Here is a 25484-nt window from a genome sequence, read left to right as displayed (position 1 = left end):
ATTTCACGAATGAGTAAGAAGAAAACCCACACAGTGGGAAATAATTTTTGGTAATGACACTTTGGAGAAGGGACTTATTTTTAAAATTTTGACAAGAAAACATTAAAATAATCCAATTTATAAAAGGGTAGAGGACACGAAAAAAAAAACAACCCCATAAATCAAGTAAGACATTCAAGTGGCCACCATATTTATGAAGAAAAGCTTGTGATCACTAACCTTCCAAGAAATGCAAATCAGAACAACGATGAGACACTGCTTTGCCCTAGGATTGATAAGAAAGTTCAAAAAAGCAGAAAACAACAAATAGTAGACGGGGTATGGGGAAAGCAGAACCCTCAGAAGCTGCTGCTGGGTGGGTAAAATAGTACAACTCCTATGGAAAGTGGCATGGCACTTCCTCAAAGAACTGGGACTAGAAATACCACCCAATACAGCAATAGTGCTATTTGGCATGTCCCCCACATAAACAGAGAACACAGCATGAGTGTGTACACACACACACACACACACACACACACATTTGTGCTCACCACAGCACTATTCATAAGAGCAAGAAGATAGAAATAACCCAAATGCCCCCATCAGTGGAAGAATGGATAAATAAACTTTGGTTCATATATATAGTAGCTACCAAGCATAGTTAGAGACTATCGATGAAACTATGAAACACCTAATGACATGGATGGATTTGGAGGACAGTGTGCTGAGTGAAGTTAGTCACACAGGAATGGGCAGATATTGAAAGAGACCATTGGATTAAAAATTAAAACCATGAAAAGATTTTCATACCAAAAGAGAATGATTGCTAGAGTTACCAGGGGTGGGAGGAGACAGGAAGGGAGCAGAAGCAATAGGTGCGAGGGTAGATAGACGTTAATTTGAGTAAAGGATAAGAAAATATACACTAAGAAGGAGATGGTAAAAAAAAGTGTGTGGGGATTTGGCGGGTGGAGGAGTAGGGGTGGAGAGGGAAGAGGGGTGAAACAGGGCCAATCACTGTGAGGTCTAGTAAGTTGTCAAAGTTGTTGACTGCAAAAACAATGATCTGATATATAAACCCCCATGCAATTCACAATGAAAAGTTTTAAAACAAAGAAAAGAATTAAGTGTAAAATGCTGATCACACAGGATACATACACTATTATTATTTGTGAACAAACTGCTAGAATACAAACGATCAAACCACTTTGGCTGCTGGTTCTAGTAAGTTCCTATGCACAGACCAGATTGTTACATAATTAAAAAGGCAGGGTTTAACCTGTCAATGATTGTTTTCACCTTCTCTTTGGTAGTATGCTGTAGTCAGAGAGTCAGTCTTGTCCTTTGATGCTTTTGGAACGGAAAGGCATAAGGAAAGACAGGACAGCAGCAATTGACCCTGTCATATTTCTCAGCGTGGCTGAGGATGTTTTGGTTTTGTGTACATTCTGGTATGTCTACAGTTCTTTCTTCAACATTTAGCATGGTGCCTCTAAGAAAATAGGTGCTCAATAGATGTTTCCTAAATGAATCAATTACGGGTGTTTCAGGGAGCTCTCTGGGCTATACAGCTTCCATTCTGATTTTAGGCATCTGTAAAGGGTATACTCGCTGCCCATTATACCCGTATTTCCTGGGCCTGGAACTCTTTACAAATGCAAAAGAGGGGTCTGAGATGTCTTCCTATCTAAACTTCTTACTATAAAGAAAACTAGGCACAGATGAGTTCAGTAATTGGCTGGCTAGTCTTAGGAAATCAGGTCTCCTGGCTTCTTCTCCAATACTGTTGGCTACCACTCGAGCTGCTTGACTTAGAGCCATTTTCTGTCTTAGACATGCACGAAATCTATGGATTGGCTGGTTCATGACAGCCGATGAAAACAGTTCACCAAACAAGACAACTCTGCTGGATTTTGGATCTGTCAGTTACTATTTTGTCTTAGTTTCAGGTCCTAAATCTTGAAATCTCTAATCATTGATCTTGGCTTTTGATTGGGACTCTTTCTATCTGGGCATTATAAACTTCTTCCTTAGCTCACCTTAGGACTCTACTGTTTTTAACTGAGCCTTTAGAAAATTAAAAAGTCAAGAAATTCAGTCGGGAAAATAGGTAGGAGTGAGGAAGAAAACACACACACATTTATATAACCACTTGGTGACTGCAGCTTCCTACTCTAAACCTTCTCAATGGCACTCAATTTAGATGGTGCAAGCTGTTGGCTTGGATGAAGGCAGCAGTCATCTCAGTGGACCCTTTCATGGGTCACTGAACCAAACCTTAGAACTGGGAGTCTATGGCTGTGTAGATTAGCTCAGTAGAATTATGTCAGCGAATCTGCTTTATATTTTGAGAGAAAAATAAAATTCCTTTTCACATTAGACATTTCTGATAAAGGCAGGTAGAAATTAAAAAAAAAAAACAAAAAAAACCAGCAAATGAAAACCCACTACAATACAGTTAAGCCAGAACAGATGGGAAATCAGCTTGGGAGCAGATGCAGAGGCTCCGTGGCAGCTGCTTTCCGGCGCACTCCACATGCACATGCTGTTGGATACAGAACCGAACTGGAGCACAATCAGCACCAGATTCTTCAAAGTCTGAGAGGGTCCTAGTAATGCTTTAAATTCACCCAGCTCCCCAAAGCCTTTCGATTTTCTTAATAGGTTTGAACATTTTAGTTTCTTAATCAACATTATTGGAATGTTAAAGGAAATGAATAATACTAGTGAGTACCATATTTAGATCACCGATGATGTGCTGGGTATCCATGGTAGATTCTACTGTTGACAACGAGGTTCTGAGATTGGTCACTGTGACCCGTCCACCCAATGCTAAGCTAGAGCTAAATATCTAGGTTTGCTTGACTTTAATATCATACTTTCCTTGACATTACACTTCCTCTCAACAGCTAAGCTGGGCATGAGTATTTTTGGGGGCAAAGGGGAAAATATCTGGCTTTTTCAGGAATTAAAACAAGTTCCTTTGACTGATTGATTTTTTTACACCTTATTACATAGGCTCAGAAATAATGAAGATTACTCCAAGCAATGTCTTCTGAAGTGTTTTATGGCAGAAAATGCTGTGATGTGAATGATGTGATGCAGACTTAAACAACTCAAAATGAAATGAAGTCAATGCTGTTGCTACTGGGACACACAGTATCAGACACCTCGTTAAGAGCAATATTATGCATATTTTAGAACCAAAAAGACAAGCAGAGTTTTATATGTTTGTGTATAACATGAGTAAGTATAAAGAATGATTCATTAAGTGAATGAATTTACAGACAAAATCTCATTGGAAAGCCATTTAAAAGAATAACCTTTTCAGATTTCAGGATGTTTACACTGTTTATTCTTAGATTCTTCAATTACATAAAAATTAACTAATTTAGATATACTAAAGAGAGTGAGAAAAATCTTTAATTCCTTCATCTTCAGAGAGAGGACTGAGGAGACATTCCAGAACCTGCAATGAATACAAGCCTTCTGCCCTAGCACTTGACGACTGGAGATGGAGTCAAAAAGAAGCTTCCGCACCTCACTTGCTCTGTGAGAGATGCCTATTATATACTTATAAAAATGAAAACAGAATTAGGTCATGGGAGGAAAGTAAAAAGACCTTTTATTTGCAACAGTGCTGAGAGTAAACACAATTGTAAATTTTCCTTTAAAAACACCTACTTCCCATCCTTATATTCGTGAAATATATTTCATGAAACTCCTTATCACACAATTTTTTCTAGTTTACTTTACTTCTATACATAAAATCTAGGTAAGGAATTGATTACACCAAATTCCATGAATATATTTGAAATGATTACCTTCCAAAAGAGAATGCTGCAGTGCCGACAAAAATGTAACGTGTCCCCATACTGTTCTTTCGTTGGGTAATATTTCTGAAGTGCAAAATACATCAGCTTCCATTCGACATGACCCTTTTCTGAAAGGATCAAATGTCTACAAAACTAGACAGAAACAAAGTTCTGTTCAGAATCAGCACATAAGATGATTTTCTAAGCATAGGATTAAGTGACAAATTAGTTTTCAATAAGGGGCATGAAACATTTAGTTATTTGAACCTGAACAACTTACTTGTTCTAAGTAAGTAAGAGAATAGTCAAATTGTCGCACTTCTGTACAATAGCTTAACAAGCAGCTGTTTAGATGCTTAAATATTCTTATGTGAATATACCAATTTATATTACTAAGTTAAAAAGACATCACACAAATCATTTATCTGATAAGGGACTTCTATCAATGACACAGAACTTAAAACTCAGTAATAATAATTTTAGAAACACTTAAAAATTGGGCAAGGGATTTCATTAGAAATTTCTCCAAAAATGGTACAAATGATCAATAAGCACATGTCTGACAGTTGTTAAAAAATTTAAACACAGATTTGCCATCTGACCCAGCAACTCCACTACAGAGAAATGAAAACATATATCCACACAAACATACATCCACATAAATGGCCACAGCACTAGTCTTCAAATAAAACAAATGTCAATTATATCATGAGTAGTATAAACAAAACATGGTATGTTCCATAAGGAAAATTATTTGGCTATAAAAAGTAATGAAGTACTGATACATGTTGCAACTGAATGGATCTTTATAACATTAAGTGAAAGAAGTCAATCACAAAAGATCATATATTATGTAATTTCATTTATGTGAAATTTCCAGAATATATAAACCTGTGTAAACAAACAGTTGAGTAGACAATGAGTGGGTAGGAGGGGTGATGGCTGCTTTTGTGCAACGAAGCATCGTTATAAAACTGATTATGGTCATAGTAATACAGCTCTGTGAGTACAGCGAGGCGCCGCCGAGCCATCTGCTTTCATTGAATGAATCGTGTGGTCTATGAATAAAGTTATAGTAAAACATAAAGTAATGACCTCAATTAGAAAAAAAGAAACAGGTGGAGAGAGACACATTTCATAGGCATGTTATATCTAAAAGCTAGGAATGACATGCACTATTGACAGTCACTAGCCATAGTGGGTGCTCTTTCAGTGTTTTTTCCATTTAACATTGTACTTACTCTATGACTTTTTATTGTTGCAATGAGCCTATTTTACAACAGAAAAAAATAAGTTGGATAAAATATACATTATTCAATGATGACTTTGAGCATACTTTGTTTTGAAATTATTAGTGTCCCTGAAGAAATTGCTTCTAGTTAAACCTTGAGAAATAAATTAACTACAGACTATTAATTTATCTTCCAATAACTGTTAAAATTAATTGCTGGAAACTAAAAACGACCATTTTGATCTTATTTACTTCTCATGAATTCTGCACTAAGCTGACATTCATTCGCATTCAGCTGTAAGGAGAGTGTTTCAGCCCTCACATTACTTTTCCTAGGCAACTGTGATTTGAAAGAAAATCAAATATAACATCAACAACAAGATATTATAGTACAGCCAAGAGTATGTAGTCCACTTTTCTTCCAATATAATTTTAGATTATTTGTATTGGTCCAACTTTTATACTTGATTTAAAATTTCAGTTGAAAGGTGCACCCTAATCTATGCAGTTTTCCAAGTTATTCTAATATGGTTGTTTGCCTGCTGCTCCCCTCCCCGCCCTACCAGGGTTTTATTGCTAGTTCCTGAGCCCTGAAGGAAAGGATTTTCTTTTTTTTCTTAAATGCTTTGTTGTTAGAATTCAGTCAAGGTAGTATGTGTAACTAAGATGCACCTATAGGTGCTAATTGCTTGTTGTAACTTACTAGTCTGGTATGGCATTAAATATTGGTGCCAAACATTTATCTTCTTTACAGTGGTTCAGTTAATGAAATGTAACGATTTTACAAATGGCCAAGAGATATATTTAGACTATCTTTAGAAAATAGGTTTATAAAAGAAACTGCTGGGCATTCTCAATATAGGTTTATAAAAGACATGCCTGACAATTTCTTTTACAAACCTATATTCAGTTTTATCCTGCATATAGTGATGGAGATGAAAGGATTATAAACAGGAGACAAAAAGTGAGCGATGGGTTATCCCAATACAGACAGGATTCTAATGGCATTCCCTGACCTCTGTTCAGGATCAGTGTCTTAATGGGAGGGAAGGAAGTTCCAGGGTAAGTTGTCTGAACAGAAATCATCTTTCTCTTCTCCATCCCAAATGCACATTCATCCACCCTCTTGTCCCATTCACTATTTCCTAGGCTTTGAATGCTCCCATTCAAATAATTGAATCTACCTCTATGTCCTAAGCTAGCTTCTAGGATTCAATCTCATTTCTTTCCTGCTCAAATTAATTTCTGAGTTTCTTTGCTCCTTCTTAACAAGGCCATCTAAACTAGATTTTGCTAAGGCCAATAACCTTTATTAGACATTAAGTCTTCAGCTTAATTAATCTCTCAGTAGCACCTGAAATTTCTCCATCTTCAAATGCTTTTCCTTGGCTTCTGTAGGATTTCCAAAGCCTGTTTCTTCCCTCCTAATTCTCTAATACATTTTCACTTTAATCTTTTGTAGCTTCTGTTCCTTTAGGCCTTTAATGCTGGAGTTCTTCCAGGCGCTGCTTAAGTCCTCTTCTCATCTCAACCTGTTCTTTCTCCCTACACAAGCAAATCCATGTCCATGGCAACAAATCCCCCTTACCTGTTATCAGTTTCAATGTTGATCTCCAACTTAAGAGTTTTTGTCAGACAATCCAGCAACCTACTTAACTTTTTCATTTGACTATTTATAAGGTATCATATTCAAGCCTGTCTAAAACTGTAACTCATCACCTTACTCTCAAAGCAGACCATCCCTTCCAGTGTTTCCTGTTACTGTTTTCAGGTGCTGGCTGTTAGTTGTTCCTGACGCATAGTGACCCTGTGTGCAACAATGAAACACGGGCCAGTCCTGTGCTGTCCTCACACTGTTAGATGAAGCCCCTGTTGCTGCCACTGTGTCAGTCCATTTCCTTGACAGTCTTCTTTTTCACTGCCCTTCTACTTTACAAAGCATGAGCACATGTTCAAAGCACACCCTCATTTCAATAGCGCATCTTGGCCATACTTCTTCCATGAAAGAGTTTCTTTGTCTGGCAATCCATTATACTTTCAATATTCTTTGTCAAGTGTACTAATTCTTCTTTGATCTTCCTTATAGTCAATGTCCAACTTTCACATGCATATGAGGCAAATGAGAATACCGTGGCTTGAATCTGGCTCACCTTAGTCTTCAAAGTATTACACTCGCTCTTAAACACTTTGAAGAGGTTTTGTGAAGAGTTGTCCAACCCAGTAAACAGACTGATTGCTTGACTGCTGCTCCCATTGCACTGACTGTGGATCCAAGCGAAAGGAAAACCTCCACATCTTCAACCCCTTCTCTATCATGACATTATATGTTGTTATGTTGGTAACTGAGGATTCGGTTTTCTTTGCAATGATTCGTAATCCATACAGAAGACTGCTGCCCTTGCTCTTCATTAGCAAGTGCTTCACGTCCTTCTGGTTTTCAGCAAGCAAGGCTATGTCACCTGAGTATTGGAGGTGGTTAATAAGTCTTCCTCCAATCCTGATGCCCCATTCTTCCTCATATAGTCCAGTTTCTCTGGTTATTTGCTCAGTTTATAGATTGACTAAGTATGGTGTACGGATACCACTGACACACACCTTTATGAGTTTAAATCCTGAAGTATCCTCTAGTTCTGTTCGAAGGACTGCCTCCTGTTCCATTGTAGGTTCCATCAATGAAGTATTCTAAAGTTCTTATATTCTCACTGTTACCCATAATTTGTTGTGATGCACATAGTTGGAATGCCTTTGAGTGGTCCATAAAACACAAGTAAACATCTTTGTAGCATTCTTGAGTGTCAAGCTCTCTTCTAAATCCAACTTGATTATAAGATACCCCTTGAAATGGTTAAATGTCAACCAGCGGTTCATTTTGCTTGGTATTCCTTCTATATCTTTTGATGTGTCCTGCCTCATTCGGTATTTTGTCTATAGAATCTTTCAATATTGTACCTGGTGCCTTAAAATTGTTTTTCCTCCACTCACCTATAAAATGTTTACATAATTCTGTACTTCCTATTTCTGAATACCCTTTCTAACAGTGATCTCTAGAAAGTAAAGAGCACACTGCCTGTCCCTAGCTATATCTCCTTTCCTTACCTTTAATTCTGCCTTCAGCTAAAAGCAGGCACTTACTAAATATGAGTACAATAAATGAAAATGATTTCTGTAGGAATTTATAAACGTTTGTAATAAGATTTAAATTTGAATAATAATAAACGAACTGCATGGGAGTAGACCCTTAGAGAGTGTGCAAGGGGGCTACTGCCCCCCTTAAAAAAACCCAGATCCCCTCCCCCAGAAAGCTATGTATTTAAATTGTTGTACAAAACAACCGTATCACTTTTAAAGTACTTTCCAATGCACTCAATATGTTTGTCAAATCTGCAATTCTATGCTTCGAAACATTTTTCAAACCCCTCTCTTTGGATGGCTGATAGCACCTCCCTCGTTTTTATCATCACCTCTTCTACATTGTTAAATCGTTGTCTTTTCATGTCCCTCTGCATTCATGGAAACAAAAAGAAGTCATATGGAGTGCGATCAGGTGAGCAAGGTGTGGGGAGCAAGAGAGGGATGTTGTTTTTTGCCAAAAACTGGTGCAAGGAGATGGTTGTGTGAGGAGTTGCATTGTTGTGGTGGCAAAACCAGTCCCGTCTGCCACAAAGCAGGCCTTTTTTGGTCACACACTGTTATGCAATCTTTTCCGAAACTTTAAATAAAAAGCTCGATTAACAGTCTGACTTGGTGCAATGAATATCAAATGTATTTTTGTCTGTTCAGGAAGTTGACTAAAGTCCAGAAGAAGGTTTGTCATCAATCAAGATTTCACTTTTATTGAAACGAGAAAACCACTTGTACACTTGAGTTTTTCCCATAGCGCTGTCCTTGTAAGCCGTGTTCAACATCACAACAGTTTCTGTGGCATTTTTCCCAAGCAGGAAACCAATTTTCACGGTCTCCCATTGCTCTCTTAAATCAGCCATCACAACAAACAGGTTCTAACAAAACTGCTTTTAGGAAACCATTCACTGTGACCACAGAGAACCTTCCCAGGTGATGCCATAGGGTGTACTAACTCAGAGTGTGTTTTTCAATACTTGCCTAGCAGAAGAAGTACATACTATGAAGCTTCGCTCTGCCCAGTGAAATTCTGTTTTTGGGGGAGTACCACCTTGTATATACACATATGCTTTGTGCTGGTCCCCATAACTGGTCCTTGAAAGCACCAGGAAATCTACAAAGGTTGATTATTCTTTGTAAATTGAAGAATGGTGTGTTATCAAACTGATAATAGGAAACAAAGTTTCAGAGAGTGCGTATATGTTTTCAAGATAGCTTGAAAAGATACATAGCTTGATAAAAGTCAGAACTAGGATTTGATTAATCAGATTATGGAAGAAGAAAACAGTCCAGTGATTATGATATATAGTTACTTTGAAAAGAAATAAAATATTTAAGCTTTTGTTGGTTGATTTGGAGCTACTTTTAGCCCACAGTTCTTACATATGAAAAGTAAACCTTAATCTCTATAAAAGAAGTATTGTAAGCAACTTTAATTAATCGTGATTAGTCTTTAAAATGTACCTGAAATAACAGGTAAAGTGAGTGCATGGGACAATATCCCTGTATATTCCTGTACTTGGGGATTTGGAAGAGATATCTACTAAACTCATAGAATCTGCAGGAAAACATCCCTGCCATGACATCTTACCTGCTTTTCAGCAAAATGGTACTGACAAAGTTTCTTCCACAACTGTCTGTCTTCACTGAGCATGTACAAAGTTGGAGTCACCTGACCTAGCGTTATGATGTCCCATCCATCTGAGAATCTGTATAATATGTTGTTCAGCATGTGTAAAGGAAGATCACTAAGCGTAAGGCCATTGTTCACTTGCTGAAAAGAAAATAATGGTATCATTTCATTGAGAGCACAACAAATAGAAGCATTAGTAATATAGAAATTTAATTTCCAGGTTAGAATACCAAAAAACCAAACTCACTGCCATCAATTCAACTCTGACTCACTGTGACCTGATATGGCAGGGCAGAATTGCCCCGGTGGGGTTACTAGACTGTCAATCTTTATGGGAGTAGAAAAGCTCATCTTTTTCCCTTAGAACACCTGGTGGGTTTGAACTGCTGACCTGGCAGTTAACAGCCCAAAATATGCAGTGCTTGTATGTATGATCTCATCATTATCCTTGTGGCTACTGCAAAGTAGGCAGAACAGAGGTTTTATCTATTTTACAATGAAAGAAATGAACATACAAGCAGATATAATGACTTTCCCTAAGCAACAAGGACAGAGAAAAGAGAAACCAGAAACAGAACACAGATCTTTGTTTGATCCTCCTGCTGGATGGCTTCTACCATGCCATGCTATCGGTATTACCCACAGTCTGGGAGACTGCCACCGGGGGCTGCTGGACTGATCCTAGGGCCCTGAAAAAGCTAAATACTTTATCCTAGATTATGAAACAAAAGTTTTTAATTGCCAGGGGGGAGAGGAGTAATTTTTTTTTTTGCTGAAACAGGGGTACGAGACAAATAAATTTGGAAATCTATAAACTACATGAACTTGATGTATTTTGTACCTTGGGAGAAAAATATTACATTTACACTTTTCAAAAATGCCTAGAACAGAGTAGTTTCTAAGACCATAGATTTACTAAATAAATGCATCTAACGCTTCACAAGCACAACAAGGATGGCATTTTTATGTGGTTGTATGGTCCAGTAGAAAGAAGATGAAATTATGTGTTAGGAGACTTGAGCTTGGGTTGCACGCTTTGGTCACTATTGGGATGGTCTTGTGCCGCATCTTCGCATTAATCGATCATAGTGATTGCAACGTACTAGGGAAGGTAGACTACATTATCTTCAAAGGGTCTTCTAGTTGGTCGTTCCCATGATTTCATCAGAGTTAAAAGCAGCGGTTCTCAACCTGCATATCGCAACCCCCTGTGGGTCGAAGGACCCTTCACAGGGATCGCCTGATTCATAACAGAAACAAAATTACAGTTACGAAGTAGCAATGAAAATAAGTTTATGGCTGTGGGGGTCACCACAGTATGAGGAACTGTATTAAAGATTAAAGGGTCGTGGCATTATAAAGCTTGAGAACCACTGGTTAAAAGCCATATCACCCCTGACATAAGCCTGAGAGTGAAAGTGATGTATTTATCCCTCAGAAGGCTGATGAAAGTGACACACACACACATACACACACACACGGAAAACCACATATTATTCTGGAGGAAAATTAAAATCTGGCTGTGTTGTACCAGGAAATAATAGCCATCATACTTGTAATATGGTTTGAGAGATAAACATTAGCTCCCTACTTGGAGGCAAAATTAATTTAAAAATAACTCTCCTCTGAAGACTGATCTAGAGCAGCACTGGATCTAGTTTGGTTCAAATCCATTTTGAACTTTTCAGTCCTCAATGGAGTTCTCCAAAACTGCATGATTTAATTCTCATTATAAGAACCTCTTACTAATAGACTGGAGTATTTACGTGATTTAATAGAGAGTGGGTGTTTGATGAGTTTACTTGATCCCAGCTCCGCTTCTAGTGACCAGACACTCCAGTTACTTAACAGCTATCTACACATCCATACGCTTCTCATATTGGTTCAGTGTTCCTTTGGTGGGGAGAGGGGTCCTCAAATCATCTATATACTCTTTTAGCTATAAGGGCAGTGAAATCTGTCTTGATTTTGTGTACTCTAACCCAGTATCACTGATATTTGTTAGATTTTCAGTGGCAAATTCCTCAAACATGGAAAGCCTACTATCCCTTTTCCCCACTCTATTCTTAGACTACAAGCTCAGCTGAAACCTGTCCACCGGGGGTGAATCTACTGTCTTTCAAATACTGGGTAGCAGAGCTTCAAGCATTATGGCTACATGAAAGCCACCACACCACCCACACGAAGGTATGATAAACTAACAAAGGGGTGGGGCATTTCCTGTAACCATGGACTCAAGCATAACACTTGTGATTCTGGGTAGGACCAGGCAGCGATTCCTTCCATTGTATATGGGTATTTATGCTTACTGGCCTCAAAGGCAGCTGACAGTCACCACACTTCTAGTAGCACTGCATTCAGTGATCATTTGTGTATTTGGCTGGAGTGAATTGATTCCTTGAGTTTAGTCCTAGAGACTATTTGTTCTCTATAAGTACAGACCTAAAACATAGATGTGGCAGTGGAAGGTGAATAAACAGGGAGGTAAACAGTTGCCATTCATCTCAGAGCTTACCTATTGCAGCCTTTCCCACTATGAAAATACATTCTCAGCACTTTGAACATTCACATTGCTGTGCATCCAGTTATTCTGCATCCACACAGGAGAACAAACAGGATGGACAAATACTGAAGGATGATTTCTAATTGTACACCTACTTTCTCCAAGTGCATGGTGCATGCTGTTAACCATCCAGCAGGGTCATGAAATCTGCTGACAATTGATGAAAGAATCTAACATTTTGGACACAATGTCGTAGTTTATGTAGGATACACCAGTGCTCTCATGGCCTTTTAAAGTCTAAAATGGGATGTCAATTTCCTTCTCATTTCCTTACAGTTATTTATAGCTGTTTCTACCACTGAATTACTCTTAGGTCAGCAATGAGCTCTCAGTGGCTTTGCTCCACAATCCCAAGAGCATCATGTGGCATCAAGCACAGGGCCCGAGGCATACAGCATACATCCTCTGAATGAACAGAGAGATGAATGGATGTTCACTATTGACTAGTCTAAGCATGTTTTATTCAAGATTTAGCCAGCAATTTCATCTTTATTGTCTAGCATATGGCTAGAAAATACACATAAAAGATAATATGCATGCAAATTTATCTCCATCTAATAGTCTTAACTCTATTATAAGAATAAAGCCTTATTCTGAACAGGTGACTCATTCTTCTTCTTAATGGGAGAAATTTCTAAGCAGCAGACAAGAGTTCATAAAAATTCTGCTGCACAAATCAGAAAGCTTAATGCAGCATAAAGTGGTAGAAAAAAATCGGGGATGTACTAAGGAATTATAGATGCTTGGACAGGAATTTGACATCTGGTTCTGATAGGATCCAGATTTTCAGTCCTACTATGACTATAAATGCAAACATAGTAGAAACGCCAATATTCTTATTTGAACCATATCTTGCCAATCAAAAGTGAAGTAGCAAACAAAAGTTTTGTTAGATAAGATATCTGGAGTGACCAAGCATTTTTAGCTCAGATTACTTCACTGACAAGCTAAATACTATTTATTGTCATAAAGCTTCTCCATAACTATATCAATTGAAACTGTGTAAACAGTTAACACTTGTTTTTTCTCTCTTGCTTTTAGATAGTTGAAGCTATTCCATCCAAATATTAATGATTTCCATTTCTCTGTATAACACATCTATGAATATGAAAACAGTTTTATCTTCATATGAACTCTTGAAGGGATATACATTTTTGTTGCTTTTGTTTTTTCTGGCTATCAGAATTTAGAAGAGAGAAAACAAAAAAGAATGTTAAATCATTGAGAAAAACTGCCAACTATATTCTATGACGCTGAGTTGATTTTAATTTCAGGAAATAGTCTTGAACTTTGACTATCAATGACCCATGGAAGCTTCTGGCAATTGCTTACTCTCTGACTGATGGTATCACCTTAAGGTTGATTATGAATAAAAATAAACATCAGGCAGCAGCTCACCATTTGCTAGTGGGATATATGATCAAAATTTATTATATTAAGCAGACAATTTGACTTATTTAGTCTAAATAAAAACCAAGCCAAACCCACTGACATAGCGTCATGTGAACCCATGTGACCGTCAAGACCTGCCCTGCAAAGTTTTCAAGCTTGCTAATCTTTATGGAAATAGATTGACACATGGGTACCCTGTGGAGCTGCTGATAGCACTGAACTGCCAACACACTGGTGAGCAGCTGAGTGAATTAATCACTGCAGCACCAGGGTTCTTCCTGACTTACCTGAGTATCTACATAATGGAGCATAATTATCTGATACTGTAAAGATCTCTTTAGTATCGACCTTCAGAGTAAGGTAAAAAAATCTCTCCCTCATTCTGCTGAATGATAATGTAAGTCAAAATTAGAAGCAGGACATTGGGTTTAGAAATATCAAACTCAGTAAAAAGAAAAAAAATAAGTAAACACTTGCCATATACAGAGGTACTACCTTCCATTTCTTTCTGTTTTGAATATCAACCAGGGAGGACTCAAGATGAGCGTTCAGATATTTAACTGAAAAGGCTTTAAATTTACCCAAATGCCATGTATTAGAAAACTTATTCGAAGGTCTCAGATAATATCTGAGTAGGCATGATTAAAAAATTGTACTTTGTACAACATAAGTCCACTGAGATAAGCTTTAAAAAATGCAAAAGGGGCATAGGGAAAAAGCTACTGCATACAAACATTCCTGGGGCGAGGACCAGGTAGTATGGTAGGGGCCAGAACAAATCCAGGGATACATATGGTAGCCAACTAAAAAGGAGGGAGGGATGAGAAAAAATGAAAAAGAAATGGGTAGTGGGGGAATAGGGCACTAATCTACCCAAGGGGAGAGTATTGTTTATCTCTTGACAGGGAAAGGGGGACCAGACTTCAACTGAGTGCTCCAAGATGTGAATGCAACATGCCAGCATGGAGCAGGGAACCAGTGGAGAGGTCTGAGGGCTGGCCCCAATCCCAACTACGTGGACAGCTGACCCTCCCCCTAGAAGAGGACAGCACTGAAGCTGCAGCTCAGGGAGACGGACATGTCTGATCAAAGCACACGGGAGCAAATGAAGGGGGGAGGAAGAGAGAGTGGAGCACATCATCATCCACCAAGCCTTGAGGACGGCATTACCGCTCAGAGCAGCAAATTCACAGAGAAGACCATATGGCCAGCCCCACAATGAGACAGGACATCCCTCATTGACCCATAGCCCTACAGGGGACAACACTGGAGACACAGTGTGGGAATTGCAGCTGATCTGATCCCACCACATCGAGAGGCAAAACACTAAGGTTGTGCAACAGAACAGTAAGGGGAACAGAACAACAAAGGTCCCAGAGAATACCAAAATAGACTGTGAGGCCAGGTCTTGGTACCCCATTAGGCTCACCAGAAAACACTCCTAAAGGTCAATAAATAGTCCTTGAACTAACTACAAGCTTTTTTTGTTGTTGTTGTGTGTGTTTTTTTGTCACTGGCTTTTTGTTGTTGTTTTCTTTTGTTGCTTGGTTTTGCTCTGTCTTGTTTTTGTGCACGTTATTATTTCTGCAGGTCTGTCTAAATAAGAGGCTGGATGAACAATCTGGAGGAGAAAACAACACGACTGTCAGTTCTGGGGGGACATGGGAGAGGGGGAAGTGGGGGGAAAGGAAGTGATGTCAACAAACTCAGGGAAAAGGGAACAACAAGTGATCCAAATCAGTGGTGAGGAGGGTGTAGGAGGCCTGGTAGGGCGTGATCAAGTGTAACGTAACTGAGAGGAATGACTATAACCCAAATGAAGGCTGAGCATGATAGTGGGGCAAGAGGAAAGTAAAAGGAATAGAGGAAAGAGCTAGGAGGCAAAGGGCATGTATAGAGGTCTAATTGGGGTGATGTACATATGTAAATATATTTATATATGAGGGTGGGTAAATAGATTTATGTGCATATATTTATAGGTTCAGTATTAAGGTTGCAGATGGACATTGGGCCTCCACTCAAGTACTCCCTCAGTGCAAGAACACTTTGTTCTATTAAAGTTGCATTCCATGATGCTCACTCTCCCAACACAACCGCTGAAGACAAAGCGGGTGAACAAGCAAATGTGATGAAGAAAGCTGATGGTGCCCGGCTATTAAAAGATATAGTGTTGAGGGAGGGGGAAGCGGAGAGGGAGGGGGAAAAAAAGAGGACCTGATGCAAAAGGCTTAAGTGGAGAGCAAATGCTTTGAAAATGATTAGGGCAAAGAATGTGTGGATGTGCTTTATACAATTGATGTATGTATATGTATGGATTGTGATAAGAGTTGTATGAACCCTTAATAAAATGTAAAAAAAAAAAAGATATAGTGTCTGGGGTTTTAAAGACTTAAAGGTAAAGAGGTCATCTAGCTCAGAAGCAACAAAGCCCACATGGAAGAAGCACACCAGTCTGTGTGATCACAATACGCCGAAGATATCTCAGTTATCAGGCATCAAAGAACAAAAATCGTATCATTGTGTGCTCATCTCCATGATACGATCGCTGAAGACAAATGGGTGCATAAGCCAATATGGCGAAGGAAGCTGATGGTGCCTGGCTATCAAAAGGTATAGTGTCTGGGGTCTTAAATGCTTGAAGGTAAACAAGCGGCCATCTAGCTTAGAAGCAACAAAGCCCACATGGAAGAAGCACACCAGCCTATGCGATCACGAGGTATTGAAGGGATCAGGTAATCAGGCATCATCAGAACAAAAACATCATATCATAGTGAATGAGGGGGAGAGTGCAGAGTGGAGACCCAAAGCCCATTTGTAGGCCACTGGACATCCCTTTACAGAAGGATCTCAGGGAGGAGACGAGCCAGTCAGGGTTCAGTGTAGCAACGATGAAACACACAACTTTCCTCTAGTTCCTAAATATTTCCTCCCCACCCACTATCTTGATCCCAATTCTACCTTACAAATCTGGCTAGACTAGAGGATGTACACTGGTACAGATTGGACCTGGAAACACAGTGAACCCAGGGTGGATGATCCCTTCAGGACAAGTGGTGTGAGTAGCGATACTGGGAGGGTAGAAGGAGGGTGGGTTGGAAAGAGGGAACCGATTACAAGGATCTACATGTGACCCCCTCCCTTGGGGGCTGAAAACAGAAAAGTGGGTAAAGAGAAATGTCGGACTGGGCAAGATCTGACAAAATAATAATTTATAAGTTATCCAGGGTTCATGAGGGAGGGAGGGGAAAAATGAGGACCTGGCGCCAGGGGCTTAGGTAGAGAGCAAATGTTTTGAGAATGATGAGGGTAATGAATTTACAAATGTGCTTTACACAACTGATGTATGTATGGATTGTGGTAAGAGTTGTATTAGCCCCTAATAAAACCATAAAAAAGCATAATGTCCTTTTATAGGAACTGGTTGGTCTCTCCTGATAACATGTCCAAAGTACATAAGACAGTCTTGCTATCCTTGCTTCTAAGGTGCATCTTGGTTGTACTTCCTCCAAGAGATTTTTTGTTTTCTGGCAGTCTATGGTGTTTTCAATATTCATCTCCAACAGCATAATTCAAATGCATCAATTCTTCTTCAGGCTTCCTTACTCATTGTCCAGTTTCCCATGACTATAAGGTGATTGCATAGGTCAGTTGCATGTCTCAGGTGTAGTCCTTAGAGTGACTTCTTTGCTCTTTTACATTTATAAAGGTCTTGTGCAGCAGATTTTCCCGATGCAATATGCTGTTCAATTTCTTGGCTGCTACTTCTGTTAGTGTTGATTTTGGATCCAAGTAAAATGAAATTCTCGACAAACTTCAGTCTTTTCTCATTTTCTCCTGGTGATGTTGTCTATTGGCCCATTTGTGAGAATTTCTGTCTTCCTTACATGGCACTGCAATACATATTGAAGGCTGTATTCTTTGATCTCCATTGTAAGTGTTTGAAGTCCTCTTTGCTTCCAGCAAGCAAGGACGTGTCAACTGTGTATCACAGGTTAATAAGCCTTCCTTCAATTCTGAGGTGGGATTCTTCTTCATGCCGTCCAGCTTCTTGCACTATTTGCTCAGCAGAGAGACCAAATAAGCTTGGTGAAATGACACAACCCTGATACATTCCTGTTTTTAAACCATTCAGTAACAAGTCCCTGCCCCTTATACACCCCATTCTATTAGAATGACTGGCTCTTAAAGCAGAGAACACAAGAAAGATGTGTACTTCTGTTTCCTTGACTATGCAAGGCCAATCATCTGTGCAGATCATAATAAGCGACTCATAAAGTTTGGTGAAGAATGGGAATTCCAGAGCACTTAATACTGCTCACATGAAACTTGTACATACCAAAAGACGTGAATTCCACCAAGTTAATGTAAACTAAAGAGAAGATATAAAAATATGCTTTGGGAACGAAACATTTTATACCTCTTTCTTGCTTTTCCACAAGTCAGCAAGGCTGAAATATTATGTCCTTCCTTTCTTCTTTAACTTTCTTTTGTGATACATTCAGACTCAATCCTGTGGTTCCTGTGCTATCCTCATTCATGTGAGGGGCTGTTGTTGATATATATTCCTTTCTTAATAATGCACAACAGTTAGGTCCTGCTTCAAACTTCGCAATTAGGCTAGAAATATTGTTTGTTGGTCTTTCTCTGAATCACAACCGCCTTGTATTTTTCTAAAATGTACATCAATGCTTCGCTAGCAAACATCTAGCAGACGTTCCAGGTTTTAAACATCTTACATGCAAATTTCCATAACACACATTTATACATGAGAAATGAAGTAAATCAGGTAGAGTAGACCCAATTATAGAGACCTCTGAGTTACTGGTAATAGCACTTCTATGACAATGTTCATTTCAAATTTTGTTAGCTGAAACTGAATGCTTATTGATAATTCAGTTAGATTAAAATTGAGTATCACTACTTTTTCTTTGTAAAGCTGACAGTTACATGGCTAATAAAAGATAAAAAGTTAAGGAATTCCATGGTGACTTTTGAAAACACTTCCTTCATATAGAAGAGTAATATTTCTGTTTCTATACCCATATCTATATAATTCCTTCACAGTCTGCAGTTTACTCTTCAAGACAAAAGACAGTCCAAAATGCTTACTTTGATCAATAATCTTAGCATTTTCTTACTGAAACCAGATGTCAAAATATTCCCCCTATGGGCTCTGTTGTCGAAGAACTATAAAATAACACATACAGAAAAGAAAGAAAGCAAAGGAGGTAGGGCAGAACAACTAAACTTAGAGCAGCAAGAAGGAGAGAAATGGAGAATTACCACATGTACTCGAGTGTACACCTATCCGAATATCAGCCGAGACACCGAATTTTACCACAAAAAATGTATAAAAATGTGCCGAAAAGTTCGGCTTATACATGAGTATATATGGTAACTTGCAATTATAGATTAGCTTTATTTATTTAATGTTATTTTAGCAGCCTGAAACACTTTAATTTCCTTTAAAGGTAAATTAATTTACCATCTAATCACTCATCGGATCAGCTTTGTTTAATGATTACCATCTCTAAGCCATTAAGGGTTCTTTTGGTCCCAATTCAAAAACAACTTAATAATACTTGCAAGAGAGTTAAAAAAATCTTTCAAAAAGATCTATGGGTTTTTCACATATGCTAGAAGAGGCAATGGCTTTTGAATTACAAAAATTCATTGTAATAATTTTTTAAGTCAATAAATGTGTACCTTAGTCATCTGGAGATTCTGTAGCTGTTGTTGCCAGGTGAGGATCGTTTCCAATCGGCAAATCCAAATATTGATATTTCCCACCAGTACAGACTTTCCTACTCCTCTAATAAGAATACAAAGTGTAGAACTTAGGTCTTGGAGAAGGTCTTTTATTAGGCGAGGATTTTGGTGGTCACGGAGAACTAGAATAAAGAAAAAAGGCGTGGGCCAAGGGTTGAAGCTAAACACCCCTTTTTACAATAATCTAATTTCACTGTTACTGAAAATTAATTTAATTTTTGGAAGATCCAAAGTATTATCAGTTTTTAAAAAACTCTTTGCCTGATATTATTTATTCAATTGGGTCAACAATTTTGACCGTAAAATGACCAGCTTGCAATTTATTTTGTACTTAACATAAAGAAAAGTAATGTTAAAAATTCATATATAGGCTTCAATTTCTTTATATGCAAAAATTCTTTGTGAAATATGACTTTATTAATAACTATGAATTAATACTATTATAACTTATTCAATAAATTATTGGTTTGTTTGATGCTTAAGTTAATTCAGAACTTTTGTAATTATACAAATATTGCCCTAAAACTAACTGATTGGGTAGCTATTATGAAATTAAAGTATCTTTTTCAAATTCAGGAATTAAATGACCTTTTCAAAATAGTACATACTTTTGTATGAAGATTCAATTAAAAAAATTAAACTACAGTAACATAGAAAATTAAGAAATTAAGGACCAACTTCTAACTTGCATCCATGTCTAATATTATCCTATTATTTGACATTATTGATTTTAAGAGCATATATACTGGGGAGAACAAAATACACAAAAAACCTCATATTCTTTGAACAAATATATAATTAAAATTTATATTATTAAAAATATTAGTGGTTGTCTTACCTTTTTGAACTATTTTATCCAAAATGTTGAAATAATTCTTTTGTGCCACACCACTCAAAGAAGTTAATTGGGATTTTGCAATTAGCTGCAGTAGCTTAAAAGAAAAAGGAAGAAAAACGCTAAGCAATATATACATTTATACTAAATAAAGATAAAACTATGATATAAAACAAATTGGGATATAGAAGATATGCCAGAATTAGGTATTCTAAATTGTCGATTTGTCTGAGTTCAGTTATAGGAAAGACACCACTCTACCTACAGTAAGCTGATAAATGTTTAATACAAGGAAAGTAAGAGAATCTTACAATTTTGCAGCACTGCATCTAGTTAATAAAAAGTTGATTTATGTACTGGACCCAAGCTGCCAGGGTCTATGAAATGTAGTTAGAAACTTTCCAGTCTTCATAGGACGTTAGCCACACCCAATCAAACCCTTCCTGTAGGATCCTCGAGCTCCTCTAGGAAGGGTTTCTAGAGCTGTCAATCTTTCCAGCAGCAGATTTCCTCATCTTCTTTGCCTCACTCTGAGGCTAGTGGCTTTCGAAGTGCCCACTTTATGTTTAGCCATCCAATGTTTACCTGACAGCAGCACAAGAGCTCTTTTTAAAGTATATTAAAAAGAGATCAAAATAGATGCTGAGAACCAGTCCCCTTACTTATTAACAAATATATTTAGAAGACTACACACCCAGGCTCCCTGTTGTTTACTGACTAGGTAATTAGAAATGCAAAAGGTTTTATATTTGTAATATTAAAAGAAAAAACAAAACAAAAATTTTCTTTAATTAAACTTTGTTTCACAAACATATAAACTGCAGAATTTTTAGAAAACAACAATACTAACATTAACAGAATCAATGAGACACAATGTGTATGAATTAATGTCTTCTACTACTCAGAATGATTCTTTTTCTGTTGGGTCTCCTCGAATCCCAGGCTTTGGGGCACAGGTACTCCTGGTAAACACTCACTCCGAGATGCTCCTTTTGGTACATTGTAGTGCCCTCCTTTCCTTTGACATTTTGCCTCATTTATTTCTGTTTATAATTGTGTGGCATATACCTTTCCCATTTATTTTATTTTTTCATTTTTCTCAATGAGTTCATTTTACGTTAGTTAAGTTTTGCTTTTGCTCCAACCTGAAGATCTTTTAATAATTGGTTTACATTTATTAATACAACAGGTTTGATTTTAATTTTATGCTTCTAAGAAATGTTTTTGTAGATGTTTTAAGTTTTGTACACATACTCTCTTTGTAAAGTTAACTTTTCCTTAGACCACATTGACCCTGTGAAAATCCCTTCTTTTGTAGGGATAAAATTTCCTAGATCTCCTAGTTTATAAAAGGATCCAGGAGGGGATGCTAGTTTGAATTTCTAAAGGCTCTTTCAATGTTCCCACAGAGAAAGGCTGTCCCTCCTGTTCCCCTCAACATGGTTCATCTAGAAACACCCCTTTGGCCTCTCATATAAACCTGAGTACAAGAAATCTTTGGATGACATCCCTTTCCCCTATAATTCTATCACCGCAAGGAGTAGTTTACACAATGTTTGCCTTTCTTGTGAGTCCTCTTTACAATGTGTGTTAGTTGGTGTCTCCGATTGTCTACCCTTGCTGAGTTCCTTTTTGTCCCCCTCTGTACTTCAGTTCACTTCTCACTATAATACTACTGGCCAATCTTAGCTGCTTTTGTTAAGTCTTACATATATATTAGAGTCTGGGAATTATATCTGCCTCCCTTTAGTCTGGAAATGAAGTATTTCACAGCCTCTTATCAATTCTTCATGCTGCATGTATTGATTGCCAGAGAATCAGAGGAGAAAATGCTAACTCACAGTCATGTTGACACTATTAATCCTAACACATTTATAAACAGGGCAATCATGTTCTGACAATAATGCTCTGAAGATCATAATTTTACAACTTCATATATATATATATATACATTGGCCAGAAAATCAGACTCAATTATACCAAGCATTCCTGAGAAACTCACTGCTGTAATTACAATGCTGTTTCTGTATTTTGCCAAATATATCAACTAAATATTATTAAATTTCTTCTATACTTTGACCATCATCAGAAGAGCACTATTTTAATGTTGATTAATTTTCCAAGCCTGAGTTACAACCAATTTAGAGGGAAAAAATTTTCAGGTTAATTGAAGTTAAGATAACACCTTTATTTCTAATATAAGTTGGACTGGATGCTGTAACTTAGACCAGGGGAGGGAATGGGTTAAGCCTAAATTCTGAACACTTAGTTTACAGAAGGCTATGGAGGAGAGTGACAACGTATAATCCATTTGCAGGTTTTCCATGTGGATAAAGCCTCCTTTGAATTCCCGTGGACCACTGAGCAGAGATGTGAAGGTTTGGTCCAGAGACAGAATACATTGGAAAGTGGATTACTGTAAATACCGTTGGGTTAAAATGTAACGTCTTATGATTGGTTTTCCCTTTTGACCCATTTTTAAATTAAATACCTTTATTGAGGGCTCTTACATCTCTTATCACAATCTATGCACTCATCCAGTGTGTCCACATTGGCACATATGCTGCCATCATCATTATCAAAGCATTCTCTTCCCACTTAAGCTCCCCATTTCTTCCCCTCCCCCCACTACCTTCCCTCTCTCCTGAACCCTTGAGAAGTTACGGATTATTATTTTAGTATCTTACATCGTCCTCTGTCGCCCCTCACACACTTTCCCATTGTTTGTCCTCCTAGGTTTATTCCTAAGTATTTCAGCTCCTGAATGGGTATTGTGAAGGGCATCATTTCCTTGATACAGTTTTTGGTATTCTTATCACTGGCATATAGGAACCTGATTGATTTCTACTTGTTAATCTTGTGTCCTGCTACAGTACCAAACTCCTCTATTTTTCCAGTAATCCTGTTGTGGAAATCTTGGGAATCTCAATATATAAAATCATATTATCTGTAAATAGTGAAAGTTGTACTTCTTTTTTACCCATTTGTACTTCCTTGATCTCTTGCCACTGTCTTATGGTAATGGCTAGGAATTCTAAAGCAACATTGAATAAAAGTGGGGATAAGGGACATCCTTGTCAGAATCCCTTATTCAGTGGAAAAGTTTTCAGCTTTTCTCTATGGAGTGTAATATTGGCTATTGGTTTTTCGTATACGGCCTTTATTGTATTGAGAATTTCCCCTCCAACCCTACATTCTTGAGAGTTTTTATTAGGAATGGATGTTGGATATTATCAATTTTTCCCCCTGCATCAATTGATATGATCATATGGTTCTTGTCCTTTTTCTTCTTAATATGGTAGATTATGTTAATTATTTTTCAAATGCTTAAACTTTCCTGCATCCCTGATATGAATCCCACTTGGTTATAATGTATCACTTTTTGGATATGCTGTTGGATTCTATTGGCCAAGATTTTGTTGAGGAGTTTTGCATCTATGTTCAAGAGGTATCGATTTGTAGTTCTCTATACTTTTATGGTCTTTGCCCAAGTTTTGAATCAGGGTTATTATGCTGGCTTCATAGAATGAGTTTGGTAGTGTGCTGTCCCTATGTTCTGGTGGAGATTATGATTGATTGGCATCACTTCTTCTCTGCATGCGTGGTAGAATTCTCCTGTGAATCCAACTGGACCAGGCAATGTTTTAGTTGGGAGTTTCTTGATTACTTTATCCATTTCTTATTTTGCTATGGGTCTGTTCAAATTCTTAATGTCCATATGTCACAATTTAGGGAGAGAGGTTTTCTAGATAATTGTCCATGTCCTTCATGTTATTAAATTTGTAAAATATAGTCTTTCGTAGTACTATGTTAATAATCTGTTTTATTTCATTTGGGTCTGTTGTGACTTCCCGTTTTGTGTTTCACCCTCAATTCTTGATATTAATGCCTGGTTTTATTTTTTAACATATTCTCTAAATATCTCCTTATTTGGGAAAACATTTATTTCTCCTTCCAGTTGGATGGAAAGTTTTGCTGGTAAAGGATTCTTGGTGACAGTTGTCTTTCAGCTTTCGGAATATGCTGCTCCAATTTCTTCTTTCATGTATGGTCTCTGCAGAGAGGTCTGAGTTTATTTTTATATGTTTACTTTTATATGTGACTGCTTTTCTCTCTAGCTCTCATAATTCTTTCCTTTTCTTTGAAGTTGGATAATTTGACTACTCGATGTTTTGGAAGTGGTTTTTTTGAGGGGTGGTGGTGGTGGTGATGGTGGTAATCTAAGTGGTGTTCTCTCTGCTTCCTGGATATTTATTATCTCCTCCTTTGTGATACTGGGGAAATTCTCTTCCAAGAATTCCCTTACTATTTTAATTGTAGGCTTATTTTTTTTCCTTCCTGCTTAGGGACCCCAATAATTCAAATATTGTTATGCTTCATGGAACTTCATCATCTGTTTCTTTGCTTTTTTGTTTGATTGCTTTTCTCCTTTGCTGAATTCTGCTTGGTTCGCTGATTCAATTTTCCATTTCCTCCATTCTATTGTTGAGATCTTTCACATTGTTTCTTAATTCTGCTACCTCATCTTAAAACTCCTGAATTTCCTTTTAGTGTGAGGATTTTTGTGTTTTTTTTTCATCTGTTTTCAGGATTGATCCCCTAAACTCTTGTATGACTCTCAACAACATTCTCTTGAATTCTATGTCTGATAATTCAAGGGCTGGTTCTTCTGTATAAACTGTTAAGTTTGGGTCATTTTCAGTTAATTGCTTTTCATTTCACTAGATTTTTTATGGTAGCTGCTGATATTGTTTTTGGTCTGTGTTGCCTCATGGATGAACTAAGGACAGTGTCGGCTTCTGTAATTAGTAGGGAGGATAAGCTGGGTCTATTTGTTAGGGGAGGACTCAGCTTGGTGCTAGAAAAGGTATTGTGTATAGATAATGAAGGCGTGTTAGTTGAGTGTATAAGATAAATAGGATATAGATGTTTGGGAATATGTTTTAGTTAGTGGTATTAATCTTAGGAAACCTGCCCATGTGTTAATCTTTAATGAAGCTGTGAAGAAACTTATGGGGCATATGTTTTTAGTTGGTAAGTGGGAGAGTTGTTATGATCGAGGTGAAAGAAGCAGGTTCTAGAGGGTGTGGTGGTTGGGGTGCACAAGAGGTATATTAAATGTCTCAGAGTCCCTTACAGACCCT

The 25484-nt window shown here is 37.6% G+C and overlaps 1 protein-coding gene across 3 annotated transcripts in view; it reads right to left on the bottom strand.

Annotated features, from left to right (window-relative positions):
• The window catches only part of FBXO25 (F-box protein 25), a 107918-nt gene that overhangs the window by 8930 nt on the left and 73504 nt on the right, over positions 1 to 25484 (bottom strand). The window contains exons 6-9 of one of the 3 annotated variants that reach the window (XM_075556406.1): positions 20344 to 20437; positions 19443 to 19627; positions 9740 to 9922; positions 3807 to 3950 (exon numbers count right to left, since the gene is read on the bottom strand). In XM_075556406.1, the coding sequence (XP_075412521.1) occupies positions 3807 to 3950; positions 9740 to 9922; positions 19443 to 19627; positions 20344 to 20437 (606 nt within the window). The remainder of the gene's footprint in view (positions 1 to 3806; positions 3951 to 9739; positions 9923 to 19442; positions 19628 to 20343; positions 20438 to 25484) is intronic. The other 2 variants (XM_075556407.1, XM_075556408.1) reach the window with 2 other exon arrangements.

This window comes from Tenrec ecaudatus, chromosome 8, assembly GCF_050624435.1.
Source record: "Tenrec ecaudatus isolate mTenEca1 chromosome 8, mTenEca1.hap1, whole genome shotgun sequence".
NCBI lineage: Eukaryota > Metazoa > Chordata > Mammalia > Afrosoricida > Tenrecidae > Tenrec > Tenrec ecaudatus.
This window is presented reverse-complemented; position numbering and strand designations above follow the sequence as displayed.